The sequence below is a fragment of the Rissa tridactyla genome, chromosome 7 (genome assembly GCF_028500815.1).
Source record: "Rissa tridactyla isolate bRisTri1 chromosome 7, bRisTri1.patW.cur.20221130, whole genome shotgun sequence".
Taxonomy (NCBI): Eukaryota; Metazoa; Chordata; class Aves; order Charadriiformes; family Laridae; genus Rissa; species Rissa tridactyla.
Window position 1 is genome coordinate 22,490,284 of NC_071472.1, and position 27,531 is coordinate 22,517,814.

The 27,531-nt window shown below is 52.9% G+C and overlaps 1 protein-coding gene across 1 annotated transcript; it reads left to right on the forward strand.

Annotated features, from left to right (window-relative positions):
- The first annotated feature begins 239 nt into the window (after window positions 1-239).
- COL6A1 (collagen type VI alpha 1 chain) lies at window positions 240-25,573 on the forward strand. Its single transcript, XM_054209724.1, has 35 exons — window positions 240-501; window positions 1,311-1,440; window positions 3,302-3,502; window positions 3,825-3,984; window positions 4,181-4,303; window positions 4,395-4,415; window positions 4,633-4,653; window positions 4,754-4,798; window positions 5,075-5,128; window positions 5,913-5,957; window positions 6,061-6,087; window positions 6,387-6,413; window positions 6,512-6,556; window positions 6,802-6,855; window positions 7,634-7,696; window positions 8,136-8,198; window positions 8,371-8,424; window positions 8,513-8,548; window positions 8,724-8,786; window positions 10,914-10,976; window positions 14,869-14,931; window positions 15,415-15,477; window positions 15,948-15,998; window positions 16,083-16,118; window positions 16,593-16,655; window positions 17,142-17,207; window positions 17,924-17,959; window positions 18,298-18,334; window positions 19,216-19,224; window positions 20,054-20,187; window positions 21,263-21,372; window positions 21,680-21,863; window positions 22,086-22,260; window positions 22,695-22,724; window positions 23,491-25,573. Exons 1-35 carry the CDS (start codon window positions 393-395, stop codon window positions 24,099-24,101), a joined length of 3,072 nt encoding a protein of 1,023 aa, XP_054065699.1. The 5' UTR covers window positions 240-392; the 3' UTR covers window positions 24,102-25,573.
- Window positions 25,574-27,531: the final 1,958 nt, after the last annotated feature.

Below are 27,531 nucleotides of genomic sequence, written 5' to 3' on the forward strand. Positions count from 1 at the left end.
GCCCCTCTCCACAGAGCAGTCTATCCCCCAAGGCGGGGGCTGATTCTGAGCAATGGCCACACCAGAGGTCCCTGTGTGAGGCTTGTGGAGTTCCCAGGCACCAGTGGCCAGGGTGCCATCAAAGGTACAGAAAAAGTGTAAGGAGAAATGCCTCATTCATTTCTGACTCACAGCTGACAGCCCCTGATCCCTCCCTCTGTCCTCGGGCTAGAGAAGTCTCCTCCTCACCCTTACCCTCCTGCCTGCTCTTCCTCCCACGGAAACCAAGGGGAAAGCGGCAAAAAATATCTTCAGTGACTCCTGCCTCCAGACGGCGGCCTCTCTCAGCTGCCGGGTTCTCCTTCCCTGCTTCTATTTTCAATCCAGCTCGATGGTGATCTGAACCAAGCAAAATGAGGTTGCGAGGCTTTCTACTCACTTTGCTGCTCCCGGTTGTCTTCCTGGGGGGGGCCTCATGGGCTCAGCGCCCAGAAATCACCACTCGGATCGCAAATGCAGAAGGTAAGCCCAGGCTGCTTCCCAGAGCGTTTTTCTTCCCTGGGATCAGCAGAGAAGTCTGGCTGCTGTTTCCCTCCCGGGTGGATGCCTCCGCTGCCTCCACTGACACAGCTTTGTTGGGACGTTTGGGGGAAGAGTTGTGTTTACTGAGGAAAGCAATGTAGGAGTAGAGACGATCTGCAAAACGTACCCACTTTTAATGCTTTTTTTGGGTCTTTCTCCTTGGCTCTTATCAGGTGTTACTAGTAGCAATAGGATGCAGTGGGGGGGGGATAACAGCTGATACCAGTTTAGCTTTCTGAAAGATTCTGTTTTGGCACTGGCTTTTAAGGTGCCTTTGCTTTCTTCTGCAATGACATTTGTGCCAGGGTGTGTCAGAAAATCATTAGTTCTTCATTGTGTTAACTGCTATCATGTCTTGGTTTTATCCTTCTAAGTGGTTGCTGCAGCTCCATGTTATTTTTTATTATTATATAAAATAGTATTGGTCTTGCAAAGGTAGTCTTTTAATGCAAATGGGAGAAAAAGCATTGGAGGCTGTTAAATGCCAGAAACGGATGGTTTCTGAATATGTGCTCGATACAGCTTACCCTTGGTGCCAAAACAGAAATGAGCAACCTCACCCGTGCCTGTGTGCTTGCATGTTTCGCATGGGGTGAGGATGTGAAAGCGGTCGCCTGAGCACAGACCCTGGGAGCCTGCTAGGAAGCAAGCTGGGCTGCAACTGTGGGTGGCGGCGGTGCGGGAAGCCGGGCCGGGGAGGCGGTGCAGCAGGGCCGCCCACCAACTCCTGCCTCTCTGCTTCTTCCCAGACTGCCCTGTGGACCTGTTCTTTGTCCTGGACACCTCAGAGAGTGTCGCCCTGAGGGTGAAGCCCTTTGGGGACCTGGTTGCCCAAGTGAAAGATTTCACCAACCGGTTCATTGATAAGCTGACAAACAGGTACATCTCCTGGGGTTTTGTCCAGGTGGCTTTAGGAGTGGGTGCTGGGTGGGGATGCTGAGATCACCCTGCACGCCCATCCATGGAGGGAGAGGAAGAAATCAGTGATGCGGGGAGAAGGGTGGGAGCGTCTCCTCCCTCTCCCACTCCACGGCCGCCCCATTTTCACCCCATCCACGCTGAGGGCAGCAGCGTGCCTTTAGCAGGGCTGCCCGCGCCCCCCCTCAGGAAAGCAAGGGCTTCCTGGAGTGGCAGATGCAGCACCTCAGCCTCACCACATCTGGCTGGCCCAGTGGTTATTCTGTAGTGCCAAAGCAATGCAGATCCCTGTGCCACCAGCTGCTCAGGCCCGAACAACCCAGGTGCTTGGGTCACAGCAGGGCACCTCTGATGTTAAACCCAGCACTCATGGGCACCCCACAGAGCAAACCCTCCCTTGCAACTGGCATATCCCAGGACACCCTGCAGCATTGAACCCAGCTTTGGGTGCCCCTTATCCACCCCACTGCTCAAATCTTCATCTGCCTCTTCTTCACCCACCCTTGCAGCCACCAATCCAGGTCTCACCCTGGCTTTCCCAGGGTGAGGTCAACCAGGGGTGCCCAGGAGCATGAAAGCTCTCAGATCTTGGAGGGGGGTGATGCTGGGAAGGGCTGCAGGCAAAGGCCATGACTCGCCTGCTGGCAGGAGACCCAGGGATGCACAGGAGCACCACAAGTCCTGGAGGCACGTGGGTCTTGCTGAGCCCCTCAGGACAGCAGGAGATGAGTGCTGGTCACCACAGGGATGTCCCACTGTTGCAAGAGCTCACCCACACCTTAAGACAGGTGGGGGGTGGTTAGCAGCTCACCTGCCCGTTGCCTAGGCAGGAGCACTACCTTACAAGGCATTGAGTGACCAGAAGCCTTGTGTTTGGGAGCAACCTGCCAGGCCTCCATCAACGCAACATGGTTCTCTCCTAAGCAAGGCTCTGGGCTTTGTCCAGAGTCCCTGCTGCATGCAGATGGACAGATGGACCTCCCGAGTCCACCCCAAACGCCCCTGTTTCCCACTCTGCTGCTCTCTACTTGCTCTGGCTCTGCAAGCCACCACGATGCACCCCATGCTGCCAGGCACCTGAGGTGTGCACAGTGTGGTCAGCATAGGTGATGACGAGGCAACTGGCAGCGGTCGGGTGGAGGGGACAGCAGTGGGTAACGTTTGGTGGCTTTAGGAGACATCCTGCTGGGCAGAGAGAAAATGAGCTTGGGGAAGTGAGGAAGCTGTGCAACCCCATCCCTCTGGGATTGGCCCCAGCATGGTGAAAAGACCCTTTTTGGGGCACTGGCCAAAGCACAGGTAGTCGTGATGCCTCTGTCCCAGGGAGTGACAGGTGCAGGCTGTGTCAGCGCATAGGACAGGGCTTCAATACACACACTCATCCATCTCTGAGTCAGAGCATCCTTCAGAGGGAGACATCCCTCAGATTTTAACACATCAGGCAGTGGAAAACTCACTGCAGTCCTGCGTGGGGTGTTTCAGTGGTTACCTGCCTTGCACGCATGCACCTGACTCTCTGGCTCAGCATCTCCTGATCAGTTCCAGCCCGGTACCTCTTCAGAAAGCCTCTCTGCCAAACTGTCTGACCCTCGCGGATGCCCACCAGCTACACTCCTTTGCCATTCCACCTGCTGGACAAAATGCCCTGCTCCCATGGCTGGGATCTGCATGTGAAGCACGTCCCAGCCCTGCGAGAAAGCAGGAAGCCCTTGCAAAGCCCCATAGTGTTTGTCAGAGGATTTGCATTTTGCATGGAGGCCAGTGCAAGTGAGGCAAAGGTGGGAGCTGTGCTGAAACCACATGTTCTGGTGTGTCTGCACAGGTACTACCGCTGCGACCGCAACCTGGTGTGGAATGCTGGGGCACTGCACTACAGCGATGAAGTTGTGCTCATCAAGAGCCTCACCTCGATGCCTAGTGGCCGGAATGAGCTGAAGAACCGTGTCTCAGCTGTGAACTACATTGGGAAGGGCACCTACACTGACTGTGCCATAAAGCGGGGCATTGAGGAGCTGCTCATCAGGTAAGGTAACGGGGCTGGGGCAGGCAGAGAGGGTGATGCTGGTGGTATGGCCCTGGTGGATGGAGACTGGGAGCTTCTGGGTTAAGACATCCCTGTGCATTGTACAGAGCTGTCCCCAGGGTGGGAGAGGAGGTCACCTAGGCATAAAATAGGCATAGGGTTGGCAGGTTGCTAGTGCTCTGGCTTTGCTGGGAAGAAGCATCCCCTGACCATAGCTTGGGGCACTGGCTGGGGTGAGTGTCCAGAGGTGCCCAAACCACCCCTCTCCAGCTAAATCTGTTAAATCCTTGCAATGTTAAATCCTGTGCTTAAACCCTTGCAGTGGCTCCCATCACAAAGAAAATAAATACCTGATCGTGGTGACGGATGGACACCCCTTGGAAGGGTACAAGGAGCCCTGCGGAGGCCTGGATGATGCCGCCAATGAAGCCAAACATTTAGGGATCAAAGTGTTCTCTGTTGCCATCTCCCCCAACCACCTGGTAGGGACCACATAGTGGGGGTGCTCCCTGTAGGATGCTGTCCCAAGCGGGCACACAGGACCCTCAGTATGGCTCTGTGTGCCCTTCAGAGCCCCTCCCTGGAGGGAGGATGTGGGTCCCCAGGGTGGCCCCTGGGAACGGGCCCTGCACAGGTGCCTGCAGGTCTCACTCTGCTGTCCTCATCCCCCAACTGTAGGACCAGCGGCTCAACATCATTGCCACAGACCATGCCTACCGCCGCAACTTCACTGCCACCAGCCTGAAGCCAACCCGTGAGCTTGACGTGGAGGATACCATCAACACCATCATCGACATGATTGTGAGCACTACCTGCCTCCTCCCCAGCCCACCCCCTCCCCAGGCTTACCCACCCCTCTCAAACCCCCTTTCTTTGCTTTCTTGTCTTGCAGAAAGTTAACACAGAGCAATCGGTGAGTGTCCCCCAGAGCCCTGCTCCCCCCTGATCCTGTGCCTAAGCCCATCCTCTGCGGGTCACTCACAGCCAAGGAGGGGCTCAGTAGCACAGTCCTGTCCTGCAGGGAGCCCCTACCTGGCTCCTGCCAGCCTGGGGAGCTCCCTTCAAAGAGGGTGCATCCTGGCCCTGGTGCTGCCTGCTGCCTCTAATGCTGTTTTCTCCTCTCTGGGCAGTGCTGCTCCTTTGAGTGCCAGGTGAGTCGGGCTTTTGAGACCCCTTGTGCCCTTCCCTCACATCCCCATGGCCCCAGGCTGTGCCTCGGTGGCTGGTCTAACCCATACCTCTCTCCTGCAGCCTCCCCGAGGACTCCTTGGACCTCCCGGTGACCCGGGCAATGAGGTGAGGGACTGGCCGTGGCCATGCTGTGGGACTGGGGTGGTGGGATGGGTTCACCGGGCACGCTCAGAGACTGCTGGAGCACAGGTCCTCAGCATCCCACCACTGCTCCACGGAGAGGTGGATGAGGACCTACACCATGCTCCCATGCAGCTGACATCATCTGCTCCCCACATCCATGGAGCATTGTTGCTACCATCCTCCCTGCTCTCCTTTCAACAGGTCATTTTTCTGTTCCTGGGGATAATGAGCTAACTTTGTTTCTGTCCTGTATTGCAGGGAGAAAGAGGCAAGCCAGGTCTTCCTGGCCAGAAAGGAGAGGCTGGAGACCCAGTAAGTAAAGGACAAGCCCTGGTAATTCTGCGCAGGGCCAGACCTCTCAGGTGCATCCTCACCAGCACTTGCCCCTCCATCACCCTGTTTCCATGGGTAGTCAGTGGGATCACGGCCAGCTGACGCCCTCAACAGCCACCCTGCTGAGCAGCGGGGTAGTCCCCACCTCTGCTGCTACAAGGCTTCCTTGTTCCTTACCCAAAATAGCTGTTCCTCCTGAAGGACACATCTCTGACTCATGTATGCCAGCCCAGGGGTGGACTCTGGGCTCCCTCCTGTGTCCTCTGACATGACAAGTACAGCAGTGTTACAGGGAACACTTCAGTAAATAATAAGCTAATAGCATGAGGAAACTATTTCCCTTCTCCTCCCTTTTTTTTACTGGGTACACTTATTTTTGGGAGGTGCATTTCTCCCACGCATATGAGTGTGCAGTTACTCATCTTGTGCATTCCCAATTTGGAAACCCCATGCCATGCATTTTTCCTTCCCAAGGGTTTTCTGCCCTTGCCTTTCATCCCCAATGATGTCCCCAAGTGCCCAGTTTCCCTTGCCCCCAGGAAGGGATGGAGATGGTGGAGGTGAAGGCAAGGTCCCTTCTGTCCTCCACAATGATTCTGTGTTCCCAGACCAGGCAAATGAGGAGAGGAGTTATGGGAGAGCCTCCTGCAGGAGGGTATGGCAGCTGGGGCCTGAGCCCCACATCGAATGCCTGGGGGAAATTGCCCCATGGCAATGATGGTAAAAGTATCTGCCTCCGTAACACCACATTTCTGTCCTCTAGGGCAGACCAGGAGACATGGGACCTGTTGGCTACCAAGGAATGAAGGTATGTAGGGCTGCAGGGTCATAGGCATGGTACCTAAGCGGGGCACAGGCTTTGTGTTGCAAGAGTTTTCATTTTCCCGTTTTCCTCTCTCCTTTATCTCTAGGGTGACAAAGGAAGTCGAGGAGAAAAGGTGAGGAGAGCACGGATGTTGGAGGGAGATCTCTGTGTCCCCCTGCTTGGTTACTCTGGGCACTGCCCATGCGAGGAGCAGGGATCTGATGGGATCAGACAGTTTGCAGCTGATGCAGCCTTGGGGATCAGACAAGTACCATGCAGTGGGCACAGCCAGGCAGAATGGGAGAGATTGGCGGTGTGCAGGGGCATGGTGAATGCCTGCACCCTCAGACTCAGCTGGCATGGGGATCACAGCATGGCAGGGGAATGAATCTGCTCTGCATGGGGACCTAACATCTCTCCTTCCCTTTGCAGGGCTCAAGAGGAGCCAAAGGAGCCAAGGTCAGACTCTATTTTTGCACCGTTTATTCTCTCTGGTTGAGGCCCGGGGAAGAAGGGTCTTTGGAAATTACTTATTCATGGTGCCTATTCTGTTTCAGGGTGAGAAAGGCAGGCGTGGAATTGATGGCATCGATGGCATGAAGGTAAATCTCCTCTCTGAGGCACTTTGCTTAGCCTGAGAACCCTGACATTTGCCCCTCCAAAAGCATTTTGGGGTCTGGGAATGAAGCTAGTGTCCTGCGTGGAGCAGTGGTGCTCCTTCCCTGGGGGGATGTCGATCTGCCAGTCAGGGACAGGGCTCGAATGTTCCTTTAAGGGCTCTGGGATGATGGATGGGGTCTTCCCACGGGCACCGCTCATGGAGACCCCTGCTTTGTCTGTCTGACAGGGTGAAGCTGGATACCCTGGTTTACCTGGCTGCAAAGGCTCACCCGGATTCGATGTACGTACCCTGTGGGTGCTCCTTGGATGTGAAGGAACCAGTGCAGCAGGTCTGCCATGATGGCGCATGGAAACGGGGAGCCCCCCAAGAAGGCGAGCTGTGGGAGGGAGTTGCTGCACTTGGAAATAGGCCTCTAGGTGTGCAATGCTCATCCTGGGCATAGTACCTTGGGGGTACCCCCAGGGCAGTCTGCCTTGTCCTTGCCTGGAAGCTGTCCCCCATTGCCTGGGGCTGCCTGGGAATCTGCATGGTGAGGGAGCATTTGGCTGGAGGCTGTTCAGCACAGTGAACTTGGCAAAGAAGAGCTCATTTTCAGATAGGCAAGCCCAGGATTAACCCATTTCAGCCTGCTGTGACCAGCCACCCAGAAAATGTTGGAGGTTTTGGAGGACTCTGGAAAACACTATTCTGACATTGCATTTCTCCAGTTTCCCTGGTTATTTCTGTGCTCCCAGGATGACACATCCATAATGGCACGAGTATCACTGCGGTCCAGCCACAGCAGCCCAACAACCACCTTTTCTGCTATTTTCCTCTGAGCTGCAGAAGCACACTCAGTTTTGCGGTGTTTCAGCAACGTGGCCACTGCATTGTTTGCATGGCTCCATGGTGCAAGAGTACCATGCCATCCCTTGCATTGCTCCTGAGTACATGTCCCTCCTGTCTGTCCCACTGGGGAGCTGTGGGCCAGGCTGCTGACATGCTCGGCCCATGCCCAGTTTCCTGCAGATAGTGATACTGTCTTGGTTTTCAGTGATGCTGCCTTTATTTTCAACAGGGAGCTCAAGGCCCGCCTGGACCAAAGGGAGATCCCGGTGCTTATGGACCCAAGGGAGGAAAGGTGAGCCACTCTGCCCAGCCTCATGTGGAAGGAGGGATGCTGGGATCCCTCTATTACAAGAGGGAGAGGGTGGCAACCGACCCATTGCTGGCTTCCTTGGACTGCTAGGGGGCAAGACTTTGCTAGAGGACACTGACAATCACCCACAATAAGATCTGGCTGGTGTGACTTTCAGCGTGCCCAAGGTTAACAGGTGCCCGCAAGCCCGGCACAAGCATCCCTGAGATATTGCAGGGGGTTGCTGTGAAAAGGTGCTTGCACTGGGCACATGGAGTTGCAGGTGGAATCTGCTGGGGATGGGGAGCTCCCTGGGGAGAGACCACAGCCAAGAAAGGGGCTTGGGGTGCACCAGGATCCTGACAGCCTCTGTGCTGTGGGACCTGAAGTTCACCACTGGGCACTGGATACAGTCTTGACAGTGCCTTGTGTCCTTGTAAAGGGGGAGCCTGGGGACGATGGAAAACCTGGCCGACAGGGGATTCCCGGCAGCCCTGGAGAAAAGGTGGGTGAAACACCTGTGCACGAGCATCCTCTGCCCTCTGTGAGAGGAACGGGTCCCCTGCTCCAACCTTGGCTTTGAAGCAGAGCTTGCCCAAGGCTCTGCCAGCACACAGGTCTTTGCTCTGAAACCTGCTGACTTTTCTCATTTGCACCCCTGTGGCTTGCTCACACAGGGCGCGCCTGGAAACCGGGGTGAGCCTGGACCAGCAGGAGAGACGGGCGACGAGGTAAGTCCTCTGCCCATGCCTATGACGCTCCCCATGCTTGCTTGCCCACCATCCCCACCACCTGACCACCCCTGTTGTTTCTCTGCAGGGCCCTCCAGGCGCAGATGGTCCTCCAGGAGAACGGGTAATTGAGGGCACCGATGCTGGGCACTGTGCCAGCACAGAATGGGCCAGTGCCTGGTATCCTGCAGAGGAGGAGGGGGGCTGGGAGTGAGCCTGCTCAGAGGCGGGCAATGAGGGAGAACTTTGCTCCTGCTGTGAGCAGGTCCTGATTTTGTGTTCCCACCATCTCCTTGCAGGGCAGCAATGGAGAAAGAGGCCCTCCGGGCTCACCAGGTGACCGCGGGCCAAGAGGAGAGCTGGTAACTGCATTTGCAGGGCGACTTTCAGCATCTGCTTGCAAATGGGGTCATGCTTGGCAGCCAGGGGCTGCAAATAGGTGCCCAGTGTCTAACTCCACCAGCCTGTGGTCCAACAGGCAAGCTCAGTGCCTTTACCTGTCAGCCTCGGGGGGGTGTGCCATCGTCCACCAGCAATTGCGCCTTTATGCTGGCAGCTGATCACCAAACAGACAAAAGCCAGAGGAGAGCGCACCCAGCGAGCCAAGAGCAGGGTCAGCCACTGCCTTGTGGCTGCAAAACCAGTTGATGGAGAGCAAAGAGGCAAGATGTCCTCCTCCAGATGCTGGGGGGCTGCGTGATGTACTGGTGACTTGGGAAGGAGGGCACCGGTGCCGTTAGCGGCAGGGCAGCGTGCGTGGGTGCGGATGGGAGGGGGAACACCCTTCCCAGCAGCAGCATCCTGGTGGGTGACCAGCCGTGTCCTGGCACTGATGGGCAGCTGCCACCATGCTGCTCTTCCCCTGTCTCTGGTGCGAGGACAGCCAGTACCTACCACCAGCTCATATGGGGCAGGCAAAGGTCCACTCTGGGGAGGGGCAGCTCTGGCGGGAGGCTGCTGGAAGCCTCCCCCTTTCCTGTTTACTGCTTGGGGAGCGGCAGCACTACCACACGTGGTGTGCGGGGCAGATGTGCGCAGGAGATGAAGGCACGCCAATGTCCTGGAGTTAAATTGTTCAGCAGATCATGGTCTGCTTCCTTCCAAGTTTTAGTCCAAGCACGAGGCTGCATAACCTCGCCAGAAACGTCTTCACTGGTGCTCAGGGCTCTTTGGAAGTTGCGTTTTATATTTACTGTTCGGCTTAGTCATCTGGAAGCTTTGAGCTTGCAAAAAATGGCTTTAGGTCGCCAAGCTTTCAACCGCTTTCCTCAAAGTTTTAAGTCAGGTGTGACAGTCGTAGGAAGTTTCTGAATGCCTCCCTTCCCTGCAGGCTGGGAGCTGCCTCACCCTGTGTCCCAGGGCTGCAGGCAGAGTAGCACCTCGTGCAAAGATGCTTGTCTTGCAGCGCATGGTGCTGGCTGATCTTAGGGGTCGCTTGTCTTTAAGGTGCGAAGCTTTGTGCTTAACTGTCATTCAGCTCTGCAAGGGGTAACAGTCCAGTTTTCGGGGGGGGAAGCTTTCTTCTGAATTGCCAGGAACTTGCAGTAAGCCCTTGGGCTGCAGGGATGACGTGTCATGCCTCCTGGCTCTCCTTTTGCTTCACCAGCTTGCTTGCTCCTGGCCATGGGTCTAGATGAGGAGGGTGACCCGGAGCCAGCCTGGGTCTGGCGGACATGCTGCTCTGTTGGGACACAGCTCTGCTGGACTGGTAGAAGGCTGATCCTGTCCAGACTGGTTAAGTGAAAGCGGAACTAATCTGTGTCCAGCCCTCAGTCACTTCCTTCTGTTGCGGCTGTTGGGGTGCAAAAACACCCAGACTCAGGTTTTTCAGGCTCTCCTGTGCTGTCAGTTCTCTGCAAACAGCCCTAACCCGGCTCAGGGTGCTGAGTGTTAGCAAAGGAGAGGGGAGAGTATCAACAGTGAGATGTCAGGAAATCCCTCCTCATCTGCTGGCTCATTCCCTTGGAAATCCCCTTAGCTCCAGAGGGCTGGCAGGCTGCAGGAAAAGGGCGTTGAGGAAGAAGGCTGCAAGCTTAGAGTCTCTGCCCGTGCATGGAGACAGCAATTCCTCTCCAAGCAGACTGCCCAGGGCAGGAGCTGCTCTAGAAAAGCAGCCATGGTTGCAGAGTGTGGCTGGGAGGAGCCGCTACATGGTTTTGGGGCCAGGGCCAGATCTATGAATCTGTAGAAGCATCACGAGATGGATCTCTCCAAGCATTTGCTTTTCTGGCACAAAATAGGCTGAAACATGTCACTCATGCACTCCCATCCTTCAGAAGGTCTTCCTTTTGGCTTTAAGGTGGCCACACTCTGATAGTTTCCTACCCAAGACCTGAATCTGCCTCCAAAACCTCGCTGTCTGGATTACTGTGTTCCTATCCAGCATGTGCTATTGGTGCTGCACCACTACTCCCCATTGCATGCAGGGTCCTTTGCACTCTACACCTGCCCCTCTTTGAGTTTCTCACTCCCTCTGTGTGCGTTTTCAGGGAGAGCCTGGACCACCTGGTGACCAAGGGCGGGAAGGACCTCTCGGACCCCCTGGCGACCAGGTAAGAGCTTGGTTTAACTTTCTGCATCCTAGATGGAAGTGGCTGGGGCAGTGGGAACAGTGGGGTAGGGGGCTTAACTGATGCCGCAGCATCCTGGGGCAAGTTCTCAGCATCTTCCGGACCGGGTAGCAAAGCTGTTGAAGAGGGGCAGGGATTTCTAGGAGAAGCCAGGATATGAACAAGGCTAAAAAAATGGAGACTTGGCTGCTGGGCTGGAGACAGAGAAACCTCCATGCCATTTCCCAATCCCATGGAAACAGATGTCAACACGTCTGAGAGATTTGGAAACTGGCAAGCGCGAGCTGCAGCAACACACAAAATGTTCAGGCCCGGGGCCAGATGCTGGTCACTTCAGTCAAGGGAGTCAATGATACATCTTGTGTCAGTGAGGATAGCCTGATGGGGACCCAGTGGTGCCCCTGACACCCTTGACATCTGCAGATATGGTGTGTCCCAAAGCCAGTGTTTCTCAAGTCTTCTCACTGCAAGTCTTCTCACTGCAAGCTTCTGCTTGTCCTCGTGTGCCTCAAGGAACAGATCTCAGACCCCATGGGCTTTCTGGAAAGCAAAGCTAGGTACCTCCAGCCTGAGGAAGGCTTCTGTCCTCTGCACAACTAAAAGCTTTTTCTTCCCAAAGACATACAGCTTCCGGTGGATAACTCTGGGTCTGGAAGTTTTGCTGGGTTAATCCATCATGGCAACAGCACTAATTGCAATGGCCAACAGGGTCTTTCCACCCAAGCAAGCATGCTTTGACATCACCCTTGGACGGGGCTCTATAAGAAAACTCCCCTCCCACCCATACCATCAGAGTTTTGACAGAGCCCAAGATACAGGGAAGTATTGAGATAAACATTCCCACACTGGTGGAACAGGACTTCCCCAAGGGATTAAACATGGAAAGCAGCATGCAGACAAAGATGAGACAGCTTCTGAACTCCTTTATGGTCCACCAAGTGTTGAAGAGCCTTGAAGATCTGGAATGCAGGACAGATGTTGCGTTCACATTATCCCCAGCACGAGTGACCCTTATGGCAGACCTGCACCATGCCGCAGAAGACATGCTTGTGTCATGGTTGTGCTTGCCCAGAGTTGGGCTTTCCTCAAGCTTGTCTCATGCTAGTGAAGAGCACCAAATTGTCCACATCCTACTGTCTGTAGCTGAACTGAGCTCCTGCCACAACAAAAGGGAGTCTGGCAGCATCCAGCTTGCTGGGCACTGCTGTGGTGAGAGATGACATTTCAGGAGATGGCCCTGGCAGCTCTTTTGGGGGTGTATATGTAATGGACTGGAGCTGCAGGCTGACATCAGTGAAGGAGGAAGGACTGGAGCTGCGCTCTGTGTGGTAGAGGCTCATTCCAGGTTCAAGGCAAGAGAAGGACTATGCAAAAGAGGACAGAGTTAAGGTGGGGATTTGATGCAAGCCCAGGAGCCAAAGCTGTGCAAGTATGGTGGGGAGCCAGGCTGGGATAGATCTTGCCTCCAGCCAGCCTTCATTGGTGGGGAGGAGGAGGAGAAAGGAGAAGGAAGTCTCCCTGCTGTCACTCAGCCCGTGGGACACCAGTTTTCCCTCCTGGGGAGCACTGAACTTGAGTGAAACCCCTGCCAGAGAGGGAAGCATCACAGAAGCAGCTCCAATGCTTCCCCAGACCAGAGACTGCCCCAGCACCTCCACTGCTCTAGGGAGATTTCAAAAGCAGTTGCAAACGGAGGACTTTTTTTCCGTAAGCTGTGGAAGAATGCTTTTGCTTGGCCAAATTGAAAATAAATGTATAATTGGGCTTGGGCAGGGGAAGGACTTTGGCAAACAAGTGTTTTTCAAGCCATGTTATCTGCAACCTCTGGCTCTTGGAGCTTATTTCTCTTGGCAAGGGGAATGGGCTCCTGCTAACCTGTGACTCCCTTTCATCCTCTTTCTATCCGAGAGAAGCTAAAGGTCAGCACGCTCTTTCCCTGATCCTCACAGGCAGCTTTGGTGGTGCCTCTCTCTTCCTGGCCTTGGTGCCCATTCCTCTTGCAGTTCTTGTTGCACTCAGAAAGGTAGTAGGCAGGGAGCTGCTAAAGATTTCCCAATCTGAAATATTGGATCTTCATGAACTCCTCGAGGGCTGTGAGGGATTTGTGCTGTGTGCTACAGTGAGGCTGCGTACGGCTAGCACAAGCCAAGGGTGTCGTGGATCCAGCTTTGGCTGATGTTGAACGATCACGAGTTCCTGTCCCTCATTCCCAGCTTTCTGTCTTCTGGGCTTTTCTGCAGAAATAAGATCACATGCCTTTGGGCAGTTTAGTGCTCTGCGCTGCACTGTGTAATTTTAAGTCCTCTGCCCCTACCTGCACACCTTTCCTTGGAAGAAGTGTGTGTGTGGCATGCATGGATGTTTGGCACCAGTTTCTCCCAGCTGCTGCCGTGCGAAGAGGAGCAGAGATGACAGCTGGAAGGGATTCCTCAGCTCTCGGGTGGCAAGAGAGCATCTGCAAAGTCTGGCTGAGCCTAGGCTGAGCCCCCACACTGAGGCAGTTCCACAAAAGCTCGGAGGTGCTGATGATGCACTGAAAATATGGAGGGAGCTCTTGGGCACATGCCACTGCAATGCTGAAGCCCAAGTACCATCGAGCAATTGCTGACTTCTGCCTGTCAGGAGGCTGTAGTCATGTGGCTCGTCACAGGAAATATTTCAGAGGCCAAGAGTCTTGAACTGGCATGACCAATGCCTGCAGCAATGATGCTGTAGGGGCCAATTGCCAAGCCATCACTCGCTCCCACCACAGCTTGCTCTCTGCCTTTCCTCTGCCCACCTCTGCCATCTCCACCACCTGGGGACCAGCTGCACACCTGGCTACCTTGCTCAAGCATTTGAAACTGTGGGCAAAAGTGTCATTACCTGATTTTTACCCAGCATCATTACCAATCTTGTAAAGGCAAGTAAACCCCGTGAAGGGCTGTTGGCACCAAGCAGAATTGGAGGGGTTCCCTTGTACATCTATTGGAGCCCTCGGAGAAAGAAACCTCCTTCCACCTCCTCTCTCGTCTCTGGCCAGCCCCGCAGCTGATGGAGTGAGTGGCTGCTGCCTAGATGGGATATGGCAGACTGACAGCTTTGGTCTGTTCCAGCACACACTGCCAGGGCTCTGCAGCCTCCTGAGGACAGAAACTCCCTAGAGCCACAAAAGGACTTCTGCCAGCCCGTCTGTGACCCAGACATCTCCAAGCCCTGAGGCATGGAGAGGGCGTCTGTGGAGGGAGGCCTGTGTCACCTTCAGGGTGACGTGCTCTACCAAGGTGCCCCTGGGGCACCTCTGTCACAGCTGATGAGTTGTCACTGTGCAACACAGCTGTGCTTTGCTGCTAGAAGCATCACCCCTGTCTCCCTTGTCCTCTTCCAAACCAGGTCCTCTGTTACAGGACTGAGGTGTGGGGGAGAAGGATGGCTTTTAGGGCCTTGGAGGCTCTGCTCAGAGGTTACTCTCTCCCCCAGCCCAGCTGCCACTGAAAGCATATAATGTTCAACCTACGCCTGCAGAGTCACGCCTTGTCCCAGAAAGCTTCTAGTTTTTGCTCACACTCAGCAGGGATCTGGCCAGGGCTGCCTCTTACAGGGCTTTGCAGAGAAAGCCGGGCGTAAGGAAGCGTGGGGAGTTGCAGCCTGTGCAGGCAGGGGAAGGCAGGGGAGCACAGGGGGAGCCAGGCACAGCTCTTGCTCCTCCCCACCTGCATTACCCCTTTCAACAGGTCCTTTCTTGTGAGGCTGGCAGAGGCAACTCACTGATGGGTGTGAGGCATGAGGCAGATGCCCCCACCCGATACATCACAAAATGAAGGGACCAGCCCTTCAGGGTAGGAGCAGCATCAAGAGAAAATCCCTGTTGTGAGAGCTCTTTGTGTTTCCATAGGGCGAGGCTGGACCTCCAGGACCCAAAGGCTACAGGGGAGACGACGGCCCCCGCGGCAATGAGGTCAGCACTGCTTCATCACAGCATCTTCTGGGGGGAGGGAATGAAGGGAAGTCCAGGACATGCTGCCTGACAGGGCTGTCACCAAATCCCTTGGATTTTTAGAAACTTGTATGTACAAACTCAGGTGCTAGTTTCCTGGCAGACATATTGAGGCATTTTTCATGGGTCCTTAAGGCCATGGCTGCCTTTTCCCCCACCTCTGAGAGACCATGTCATGGAGAGGGTATAGCCACACCACAAGCCACGTGGCTTCCCACCACAGAAGCTCTGGAGACGCTCTCCAAGGGCAACCACTTGAATCTGCCAGCAGATTTGATGCCCAGGGCAGGGAGCAAGCTGAATCCCCAACTCAGCCGTGAGCTTTGCATTGCAAAACACCTCCCGTGATGGGCTCATGATGGCATCTGGTTGCCTCATAAGGTATTGTCTTCCCAGATTAAAGAATAGTGTGCAGTGCTTGACTGCTGCTTCTGCTCTTTTCAGGGCCCAAAGGGATTGCCTGGAGCACCTGGGCTGCCTGGAGACCCTGGCCTGATGGGAGAAAGGGTAAGTGGTATTTGTCTGGGGGGTTTGCACACCATGTGGAAAGGATGTAGAGCAGGCTGGTTCCACACAGTATGATCCAGCTCAGAGAGAAAAGAGATTACATTCACACACAGCTGAGACGCTGGGAAAATTTGCAAGCAGCTTGCTTTTGAATATGCACCATATCTGTAGGCTCAAAGTGCTGTATTTTGAGACGTACTTTCCAGCAACAGAGACCTGATACTTCCCAGTCTGTTCCCAGCCTGTGGCCATATCCCCACTCTCTGAGAGGGACAGTGGTTGTGCAGGTCACACACAAGCAAGGTGGTCTTTTTACCTGCCTGCACCACTGTCCAAACCACCAGTCATATATTTTTTGCACAGGCATTTTGCTGTAGAGATAAACTGTCCAAGGAGGGGAAAATCCTGCTGCCCTGCAATCTAGGGGCTCTACTTTTCATTATCTCATATATTTCTTCCTTGCTTTCCAGGGGGAGGATGGCCCTCCTGGGAATGGCACAATTGGATTCACAGGTGCCCCGGTAAGTTGTTTGTGCTGCATTGAAACTCTAAGACCATTATTTCTGCTTGTCCAACCTAATATGCTTCCTTTCCTTTATCCCCAGGGGCAGCCAGGAGACAGAGGTGACCCTGGCATTAATGTAAGTGTGCTGCTTTCGCATAAGCCCAACAGAAGTTGCCCTAGCCAGTGGTTTGGCACCTAGAGCCTCTCCATCAACTGCATGGTGAAATGGACTCCCTGAAGCAGCCTTGCTCCTCCAAAGCCCTCTTTTCTTTCTGCCCACCTTTCCCTGCAGTGGATGCTTCTAGTGGAATTGTTCTGCCTTGGTGCACTAGTAGTAACACCCAAGGGCTGCAGCCTGGGCTGGGTGCTCTCTGATGCCCTGGAGCCAGAGTTTGGGGTTGGGAGTGCCACCCAGGAGAAATCGGATGGTGCTATAACAGTGAAAGCCACCCTCAATAGCGCTGCAATTTGGTGCTAGGGAGCCTATACACTGCTCTTCACACCCACTCCCCTTCCAACCAGCTCTCACATGGTCACTGCACGCCAGGACCAACTTCACCACACTATCAACAGCTGTCCATGCAGGAGACTCTTCTGTACTATTTTTCAGGGAACGAAAGGCTATGTTGGTCCTAAAGGTGATGAAGGAGAAGCTGGAGACCCTGGCAATGATGTGAGTAATCTCTATAGGGCTGAATCGTCTTTCTCTATGAACATGGTGCAGGAGCTTTGGGCTGGATCTCTGACACTACCTTGCCTGTAGATCAGAGCCCATCAGACTTTGTAAGTCTGCAAGCACCTTTGCCACTGAGCAGTGTCTGATGGCAAGGGGAGCTCCTTCCAGATGTTCATTTTGTGTTCTATAGTTTATGACTGACAGACCTCCAGATCTGTTAGGTTGAGGTAGGTATCATCTCTGCAAGGTTTTGTGTGCTTTCAGATAGCACCAATGGTTGCACCTATGCTGCAACGTTGTCCTGTGGAGGGAGATTTTCGCAGTGTCCATCCTGACCCTCCCAAGTCCTAACTCATTTGGTTGGGTACAGAAATCTCAGAGAACATTTTTGTGGTTAAGCAGGGCTCAGCAGACATCTGGAGGGGAAGGTGCTGCACACTGACACCCGCAGATTAGTGGATTTTGGTTTTGTTTTCATTCCAGAACCTAACCCCTGGCCCCAGGGGCATCAAAGGAGCGAAGGGCCACAGGGGACCTGAAGGCCGCCCGGTAAGCAAGGACCCTGGCAGGGTTTGCACCGACGAGAGCAGTGTGCTGGGCTGACGGAGCTCCCAGCAGCAGGGGTCTCCTCAGACCTCCTGTGCTTGGCCTTCCTCACAGCAGGAACAAGGCAGTTTGAAAACCCACTGCTGCAGCCTGGTACACGGGTCTCTGAAATCATGTTTATCCCAAATCAGGGTAGAAAATGCAGGCATTTGTGCTTTTTCATGAGCAAAGCATTCTCATATGATCAGGTTCAGCAAGGGCAAGCAGCCTTTTTGAGTGGCCACCCTGAACATGAAAGTGTTTCAGTTTGTGTTGAGTTGCCACTTGCTTGCGTTGCCTCACGTTGGCCTGGAGGCTATAGGAGAGGCATCTTCCAAGAAAATAGCATTCATCCATCCATCCCTTGGGTGCTGTGGGGGCAATGCCAAGCCATGTCTCACGTGGTATGTGTGCTCGCTGCCTGCAGCAAGAGCTTGCCTTCCCACCTCAGTGTGCACAGCACATGTGGAAGTGGGTCTCCTTCCCCCCAGCCCCACACGGCCCCAGGGCATTGTGCAAGCAAGCAGATATACCTGCACAAAGCCCAGTGCAGGGGACAGCAACTGGGAAGCCAAGAGACTTTTCCAGGCTCTGCATTGCTTAGCAAGGTATCAGCAGAGTATGCTGCAGATAGGACTGGCTGCTCTTCTAACTGCTCTCTCCATGCTTCTGTTTGACAGGGACCACAAGGACCTGTGGGGCCTCCAGGACCAGATGTGAGTGGGACAGGATCAGGGCGCTGCTTGCTTGGTCTGTGCTTTCCCTGCCCCACAGGATGGCTCCTGGGAGGGGGTTACTGCTGGGGGAGCCTTGTGCTCCTGGGCTGGGTGGTTGCTTACCGCCATTACTGTTCCAGAAAGTCTCACTGGCCAGATTTCGTTCCTGCCACCAGCCAGTCCCCTCTGTAGTGTGCCCCACTTGCACGTCACTCATTTCCAGATCAGGACCTGCTTTGAGGGTACAAAGCAGCAGCAGGGGTGGTGGGCAGCAGGAAGGTGGGAGCCAGGAAGCTGCCTTCACTGTTATTCAACCATTTCTTTACCTCTGTTTTCAGGAATGTGAAATCTTGGACATCATCATGAAGATGTGCTGTGAGTATCCCTATACCTCTCCTCCCACCCTGAGCAACTTCTTGCTGAGCGGGAAGTAGCTGCTTTTTCTCTGGCCCATGATGAGCAGGGCCATCCCCAGGCAGCATGCAGAGGGATGCCATGGGCATCACTCCCCTTCCACGAGTCACAATTAAGTTAATGAGCTGGGGGAGAGGTGAGAAGTCCTCCCTGCAGCTGGAACAGCAACCCAAAAGAGGCAACATTGCTGTCCTTTCTCTTGACCCAGGGACTTCCAGCATGATCTCTAGAGTAGGTCGTGCAACTGCGTTTCACTTGAGCACACTGCAGACTGGTTTGCTTTGTCTGTGCCTCAGTACATACACAATTATCCTTCAGAGAAAATACAAGCAAAGTTTTGTAAAATCTGTGTGGAGCATTTTACAATGTTTTCCTCTTAAATAGCAGGGCCTGACTTTCCCCCATGGGAAAGGGAGGTCTGTTCTGGGGTGTCCTGCATGGGAAGCAGCAGTACACATGTCCTGCAAAGGGTTTCTGGCCCACAGGCAGTAATGAAATGCTGGAAGGACACAGGGTTCTTAGGGAACTGAATTTGAGCTTCATACTCTGGTGATTTACTTAATCCCTCCAGGATTAACTTTTATTTTTATTTAAATAAGAGTGCATCAGTGCGCGCAGAAACGGAGTTCTGCTGCATGCCGTGCTATGGGTTGGTGCAACACAGTCTAGAACAGGAGCAAGATCTGGATATTTCAAAGGGGAGGGAAACCTCCATGACCTCAATTGTCCAGACAAGGTGTCTTTGGGTTTTCAGAAACACAAACCTGCAGTCTGCACTAGCGTGTGAAAAACCCTTGTGTCAAGCGTTTTAACGCTCTCTCTTTCTCTCCCTTCTCCTCTAGCTTGCTGCGGTGAGTGTTCCTTGGCAAAGTCGCTCTGCAACGATTTACTAGCCCTTCCCCTTGCTTGCATCCCTCCCTTTCCCTGCTCCTTGCCTTCTGCTATGGAAACGTGGTGAGAGCCTTGAAGGGAGGACTGAGCATGAGGGGAGGGCTGCGTGGATTCAGAAGCTGCTGTGTTGTCAAGGTTGAAAAGTGTTGTCGAGGTTCCCTGTGCCAGCAACCTGCAGGTGGATTTTCTCTACCCTTTTTGCAGTTGAAAGGGATGTCAGTTCAGGGAATGCTGTGGATCCAGCTCTGTCGTCCTCCTTCCAAACCCTGTGCTGGTCTGCAGAGAAATGTACTGGCTTTTTTTCTCTGATACTCTCCCAATGGGTTGGGTTTGTAGTCCAAAAGTTTGAAGGAAGCAACGGCACATGATGTCCTTCAACCATGGGAAAGAGGGGAACAAGCTGAGTCAGCCTCCTCCAGCCCACCTCTGTCCTCCTGGGCTGGGTGAATGGAAGAAATGAGAAAACTATGAGGAAATGGGGTTTGGAATAATTACTGGGTGTTTTCAGGGTACTCACAGCTTGGAAATGCTACGTGTCTTATAAGTGGTGCTGAGCAAAATGCAAATGGAAAAAGTTGTGAACTGATTCTCGAGTTTCCTATGCAGCTATTTTACCACTTTATTTTACACCATGCTGTGTGGGTAGATAGGGCACAGGCACCCACCTGGTCAGGACCAACAGCAGACATCAACTGCTTGCTTTGGTATGCCTCCCTGCAAAGCACACTGCTCTGAGCGAGCTGTTCAGATAGGAAACACAAGCCCCTCTGCTCCTGTGCCTTGCTGTAGAGTGCACCTGCGGTCCTGTCGACCTCCTCTTTGTGCTGGACAGCTCGGAGAGCATCGGCCTGCAGAACTTCCAGATTGCCAAGGACTTCATCATCAAAGTCATCGACCGCCTGAGCAAGGATGAGCGTGTGAAGGTGAGATTTCCACGGAGTGCCAGGATACAGTGCTTTTGTGCACTCACTTATTTTTCACTGCAGGCAGAAAAATGGGGAGATGCCCCCGCTCCAAAGAGCCTCTACAAGGCTTAGCTTCAAGTGTGTAACTGGGGTGGTTCGTGATTCCTCCCAGATCCATAATGTGATGGAGATGAGACAGCAGTTCGTTGTCCCAAAATATAGACATTTCACTCTTTCTGGGCAAATGGGCTCTACCTGCTATGGATGTGAACTCTTCCTTCATGTCCCAGAGCAGATGGCTCATAAAGCGTTTGCCTGATCAGTCAGTCTCTCAGTCTATTCCTTGTCCTGATGAGCGTTTGAGGTGGCTGGAGTAGACAACACATGAGGTGTGTTGCAACTTCCCCTAGCTCCCTGATGGCCAGCCCCCCATGCACCCTTGTCTGCCCCAAGCTTGGGTTTAGGTTACCAGTTAAGCACACTACCAAAAAGGACCTTTGCAGCCCAAACCAGAAACATTGTCCCAGTAGTGAGTCTTTCTGTCTGAAGAGGGACATGAACGCTTACTCTCCTAACTCTTCTCTGGTAACCTGCTCTGTATGGGAAATTTCGTTTACCTCTGTGATTTGGAAGGGATGTTTGGGATCCAGTCTTTCCTTAAGGTATAACCAGACACATCTGGAACACACAGGCTGTAAAGCCACAATGACCTGCCGTTGGACACTTGTGTGGACATGCATGGGCCAGTAACAAGCAGAAAGGCTAGAGCTGAGCAGCAAAACCACTGTGTTGGAAGAAAAAAAAAGTTTTGAAAAAAGATCTATTCCTAGCCACCCACCATGGCCAAAGGCTTGTGTTGACGTAGCTGAGCAGGGAAACCTGGGTTTGGGTCTTGTTTCACTGGCTGGCTCACGAAATTCGTCCCCATGTGCATCCACCCCTGTTGGGGTTCCTTCTACCTGTGCCTTCTGTAGAGGAGAGGTGGCAGGGCCTGCCGTGAAGGCATTTGGTACAAACCACCAGCAGGATTTCTGAACTCTTCAGTGTCCCCTAAGTTATCTGAATCTAACTGGCTTTTGTTTTTTTCCAACAGTTTGAAGCTGGCGAGTCCCGCGTGGGCGTTGTGCAGTACAGCCATGACAACACCCAGGAGCTGGTGGCCATGGGGGATGCCAACATAGACAACATAGGGGCACTCAAACAGTGAGTCTGTGTGGTCTTGGTGCATCATGCAGAGACCCGACCCAGGGACACCTACTGACCTCCAATCCTCCATCTCCAGGCCAGCAGGTCCTGCAACTACAAGGATGCTAAAAGTTCTTTAGTGGAAAGTAGTAGTTGGTGGCATTGTAGGTGGTGCTGATGCCAAGGATCTTGCCAGTTTTCCACCCAAAGCCCCATGCAGGGATGTTGCCCTGCCTCACAAGTGTGTCAGAGATATGTGTTCCCAGGGTCTCCTTCAGTATCCATGGGGCAGGGCTTGCAGGCTCACTGGTGTCTGTTCTTGCAGGGCAGTCAAGAACCTGAAATGGATAGCCGGGGGCACGTACACTGGAGAAGCCCTGCAGTTCACCAAGGACAACCTGCTGCGGAGATTCACCTCTGACAAGCGCGTCGCCATTGTCATCACGGACGGACGCTCTGACACATTGCGGGACCCTACACCGCTCAACTCTCTGTGTGATGTCACCCCAGTAAGGGCACGTGGGAAGCACCCTGCCTGCAGGGAACTGCCACATGGCAGCTGTGCTTCAGAGTAGTGCAGGCTTTCTGGGGGACTCCATGTCTTTGCTACCCAAGGCTAGGGCAGGGGGAACACATGCCACTAGAAGCACTCTCACAGAGTGACAGGCGTTGAAGTTTATTATGCATTAGATGATGAATGCATCTGGTGATGGACCCTAACTTCCCTGCAGGTGGTTTCCCTTGGGATAGGTGACATTTTCCGGAACCCTCCAAATCCAGATCACCTGAATGACATCGCCTGTTTAAGCAGACCAACCAGGCCAGGACTGTCCATTCAAAGGGACAACTACGCTGAGCTCCTAGATGACACCTTCTTGCAGAACATCACCTCATATGTCTGTCAAGGTGGGTGAAAGTCTGTGGCTGAAGGCAATAAGGAAGGCAGTGAGGATTGCCTCAGCCAAAGGGTGAGGAATGCAGGCTGCCCTCCCTTGCCTTCCCCCAGTCATGTTGTTAAGCAGGCATTGAGAGTAGAGAATGGCATTCAAGGTTTAGCTAAATAAGGGACAAGGACGTCTCATGTCTCAGAACACTTTGCAGCTGGATCCAGGTCCTCTCCTGCTGCAGGACATCTCTGTCCACAGAATTTTTCAAGCGCGCACCTCTGCTCTTTCTGGTGCACATTTATAACCTTTGCACAGTGCCTTGCACAATGTGGTTGTGGCCGAAGTAAGCTTCTTGGCTTCCCTTGGTCCCTTCTCTGGCTCCATGGGAAGCTATAGGAGAAGTGGTTTTCCTGAGTAAGCTGGTGACGTTACTCTTTCTAATTTTCTTAACAGAGAAGAAATGTCCGGACTACACCTGCCCAAGTGAGTATTGACTCCTCGTGCCACACAAAGGTGGTTGTGGGTGCTGTGGTGGGGGAACTGAGAGTTTGTGGGAATGCGTGACTTGGAGACCTCTCGCAACAGGGATGCTCCTGGGCTGGAGAAGTGAGCAAGCCTTGTCAGTAATTCTCAGGGTCTCTTATACACACGCCAGCCCAAGGCACCTGGGGGAAAAGCCTAGGCAGTTGCTGTTCTGGTACCCCAAACCTAGACAGGAGGCTGTGCCAGATTTTAGCCCTTACCAGCTTTAGTTGAGGCAAGTAATGAGATCAATCACGATGTGGTGGTGGGAGCACAAGTTAAAATCAGCAGCGTGGCAGGGATATTTGAGAAAAGTACTTGAAAAGTGAGTACAGGGAGGAATTTAGTGGGGTACATGTCCAAGTCAGAAGTGTATACAATCCTCAGACTCATCATGGAAAGAAGCCAGCCTTGGGAGATGAAGTGGTTCCCCAGACATGCAAGGACAGCACTGTATTTAAGCAACAAGAGTCACTAGATTATCTAAGCCAGATAAGAACCTGAGAATGCAGCCTGTCATAAACTAAATAAAAGAAGGAATGAAAGGGTAAAAGGACAAGTGTAGGACGGCACCGGGGTAGGGGAAACCAAGCTAGCAGAGAGTGGGGATTTCCCATTTCTGACAAGGCAGGAAGCCTGTGAGACAGCCAGTGACTTCACTGGCTTTCCGTGGAAGAGGCAGGAGGAGAAACACAGCATAATGAGCCCTGGGCCTTTCCCCTTGCAGTCACCTTTGCTGGGCTGGCAGACATCACGCTGCTGGTGGACAGCTCCACCAGCGTGGGGAGCAAGAACTTCGAGACTACCAAGAAGTTCGTGAAACGGCTGGCGGAGCGGTTCCTGGAGGCCGGCAAGCCTGCAGATGATTCTGTGCGTGTCTCAGTGGTCCAGTACAGTGGCAGGAACCAGCAGAAAGTGGAAGCTCAGTTCCAGTACAACTACACAGTCATTGCCAAAGCCATTGACAACATGGAGTTCATTAATGACGCCACAGACGTCAACGCCGCTCTGCGCTATGTCACAGGGCTGTATCAGCGATCCTCCCGTGCTGGGGCGAAGAAGAGGGTGCTGGTGTTTTCTGATGGCAACTCTCAAGGGATTACCGCGAGGGCCATTGAGAGGGCTGTGCAGGAAGCTCAGCAGGCTGGCATCGAGATCTACGTGCTGGCAGTGGGCAGCCAAGCCAACGAGCCCAACATCCGTGTCCTGGTCACGGGGAAGAGCGCAGATTATGACGTGGTCTACGGGGAGCGCCACCTCTTCCGTGTGCCTGACTATACCTCTCTGCTGCGTGGTGTATTCTACCAAACCGTCTCCAGGAAGATAGCTGTTGACTGAGTGTCTAGGTGGGTTTCTGCCAAGGCCATGCCTGCTTCTGTCTCACCTAAAAATGAAAACCAACAAACCAAACCAAAAAAAATTAACAGTATTCTTGACCAACCTGAGGAATTTGCATCTATGCAGATAGCCATAATGCCACAGCCTGGCTGCGCATAGTCCCCTTCCTTCTCCTCCTGCTTCATCATCTGCATCTCTACTCTGTTAGCCTCAAACTTCCCTCCCTGCCTATGACTGCCTCTCCCTTCCCACAGCAGGCAAAGACAAGCACACCTAGCAATAAGCCGCCAGAAAACCAATACCAACCTCATCCCGCTGTTTTTTGCCAAGAAAGAATCAGGATGAGGAATTTTGTACCACTAAGGACTAGCCTGGTCTCATAGGGCTGATCATGCTCTTTTCAGATACAGGGGGTTTTATTAATTTGCTTTTTTCTTTCATACATCAGCTGAACACTTGCCGAGCTCACAATGGTCCTGACCCAATGCTGTGCTTCAAGTGAAATATTCAACACTTCAGCAGGCGTTGAGAGGGGATCATTGTCATGGCTGGCAAGTTTGTTTCATATCTCCCGTGCTTGGGGCGGGGGGGGGCGGAGAATAGCTGGACTGCATTACCTAAGCTAGGTGGAAGCATGTCTGGCCCCCAGTGCCATGGGATGGGACACTGACTTCCCAGGGCTGTGGTGGAGGTCGGTGATGGAGCGTCCCTCAGTGCTGACACTCCCGTTCAGGGCAGGGAGGCTGAGCACCAACCGAACGGAAGATGGACAGCAGCCACCGGGGAGGGGGGAAACCCTAGAAGAAGCTACATAACTGCACTCCTTCCCTAATTGATCTCATGGTCCTACAGTGAAACCAGGAACCTCACGAATAACCTGATGGCTTGTGTTACGGTCCAAGCTCCATTCTGGAAAAACTCTCTGAGCCCAGATAGTGGGATTTTTTTAATATTTTTTTTTTTTTTCCAAAAGTGCCAAGCTGTCTAATTCCGAGTGAGCTCTCTGGGAGTACTGTTTTCTATAGCACCATCTAGGAGTTAGGCACCTGGGCCCTAGGGAAACCCACTAACTGTTCTATATATTGAATTAGGGCCTCATCCACAGCCCGGCAAAGTCAAGGGAAAGGCTGCCGTTATCTGCCAGGATCTTTGACTCACACTCTATAGATATACTGACAAAGGTGCTATCACTACGTGGGTGTTGTGGGCCCTTGATGTTTACACAGTTGTTTCCAGGACCACACTGAAGATGTGGTTTGGCTGGGTGAAATTTTGTTTCAGTGCTTCCATTGGTGCTCTTGCTATGAATTCGTGCGCTTCTGAGAAAGCAACAGTGATTGCCAGGTATCGGCATCCCAAACTCTTTACTTTGTATCCAAAAACCCAGTGTACAAGTTAGTTTTATTTTATGCCTGTGTTTTACTAAAATTCTCCACTTCAGAAATTTATCAAATAAATTGTTTTCCACAGTCTCATTGGAAATTTCTCTGGCTTGAATTTCAAGGGGTACGGATGTTCAAAAAGTCACTTGGTAAAATAGAGGTTGCTGGGATCTGGGAGGACTCCAGCAGAACTTCTCACATAAAACTGTAAGGAATAGAAGAAAAGAGATCTACTGCTTTTGCATTGAAAATCTGGCTATTATTGGATGCCATGGATTTGAGAAATACCATGAAATCTCTTCAGCTATTAAATAATGCATAAAAAATTTATGAGAAAAGCACCTAGCTCTCAAAGAAAAAAAAAACAAAACAAACCCAAACAGACAAACAATAAAACCAAATGTACACAGGTGAGTACTGTTGTTTCCAGAAGACCAGGTGCAGAGGGATGGTGATCACGCGGTGAAGAGGTAAGCTGCATTTGCTTTCTGCTTATGTTCAGCATTCCTACTTAGTACCTCATTTTCTGGGCATGTGGGGATGCTGATCTGCAGACAGGGCTAGTGGTGGAGACCTCAAACATCTCATCCAGCTTTGCCAAGCTCAGTGCTGCCCAAACATTTGTTTTACAGCCTAAGACAGCTCTAAAAGGTGCCTGTCTTTGGGGAAGCTTCCAGGCCATACAGGTACGTCCTAGGGGCTTGTTGCAGCCTTTCACCGTGGATGCATGCACAGTCACTTGCTCCTCAGACAGTAGACCACATTCATGTCCCATTTCTGTAATGGGCACTGCCTTGCTTCACCCTTATCTCATGTTCTCCTCTTAGTCATGCTCTCTCCTGGCCAAGCATTTCAGTTGAGATGCTTGTTGAGCTCCCTGGCTGTCCCGCAGTGCCAGGGACACCTCATTCACAGCTGGAAAGTCTGAGGAGCACCTCTGGGGAGGCTCCGCCGGTGGCTGCAGTTTGTATCAGATGTCCCACTCTTCTCTCCACAGAAAGTTAGGAAAAAATGCCTTCACGTCTGCCCTAATAAAGACAGTAATTGTTGCAGCTAAAGAAATATTTCTTAACGGCCCACTTCAATCCTCATGGTGAATCATCCATGAAGGAAGGGCACATGACACAGACAAGCCCCTGGGTTACACACCTACTGCTACGGCTGCCCAGCTGGCAGGATGCAGCGCTGCCAGTAAGGGAGGGGGTGGGAAAAGGGGCTGCCCCCTCCCACACAGGTCCTGCACCCTCCTGGTGGTATGCCCTCCTCACACCCCAGCTGGGACATGTCAAATGCAGGGATGCAAAAGACACCTGGAGAAAGCTCTCTCTGTCTTTGGGCTGGTTTATAACTTTTTGCTAAAAAGCAGATGGCAGGAGGGATTTTTCCTGCTTCTGTGTGCTCTCTCCCCTCCTCTGCCCTACAGCCCCCCACCCTCAGCCCCACCCCAACCATGCCCTTGCTTTTTCCCCTTACTGAAAGGGGAAGAAAATCCCAGACCAGCAGAAATTGTCAGTTTCCAAGCCTCAGTTCTGGAGTGTCTGTCAGTTTTGCCCAGGAGAAAAATCTAAACATTCCCTTTAAATTCCAGTTTGCCCAGAAGAGACACAGTTTTAAACAGAGTCCGGTGAAGAGCTGTCTTTCCCAGAAGACACAGACCAGCAGGTATTTTTCAGCAATGCGCAATGCCTTGTGCTTAGGCGTGCTGCCTTGTCTCTCCCCACACTGGTGCCCTGTCCAGGCAGGATCGCGGGAGCCCTTGTCGGGTGTTTGGGCCAAAGTGGGCCCTGATATGCTGGACCCATTTTGTCTTCCATTTCTGGTTATATTTACTCCCCTCTTTTCAGTCTCAATTTTTATGCTTACATTACAGGGAAGGTCAAAATTGCTTCTGCCTGCAGGCCTGCTTTGTTAAACTTCAGATGTTCTCCAGATGTTCAGCAAGGGGGTTTATGTAACAACAACAGAATTTGGGCCACATTTCTCTGTTTTCCTCTGACTAAATTCTCCTCATTTGAGGCAGTGCTGATTCACAGCCCTTCATGGGAATG

Coding starts and splice junctions, on each gene's coding strand:
- COL6A1 (XM_054209724.1), top strand. CDS start 393: ATGAGGTTGCGAGGCTTTCTACTCACTTTGCTGCTCCCGGTTGTCTTC. Junction 3,985..4,180: donor CCATCTCCCCCAACCACCTG/GTAGGGACCACA, acceptor CCCCAACTGTAG/GACCAGCGGCTCAACATCAT. Junction 16,119..16,592: donor GAGGTGACCCTGGCATTAAT/GTAAGTGTGCTG, acceptor ACTATTTTTCAG/GGAACGAAAGGCTATGTTGG.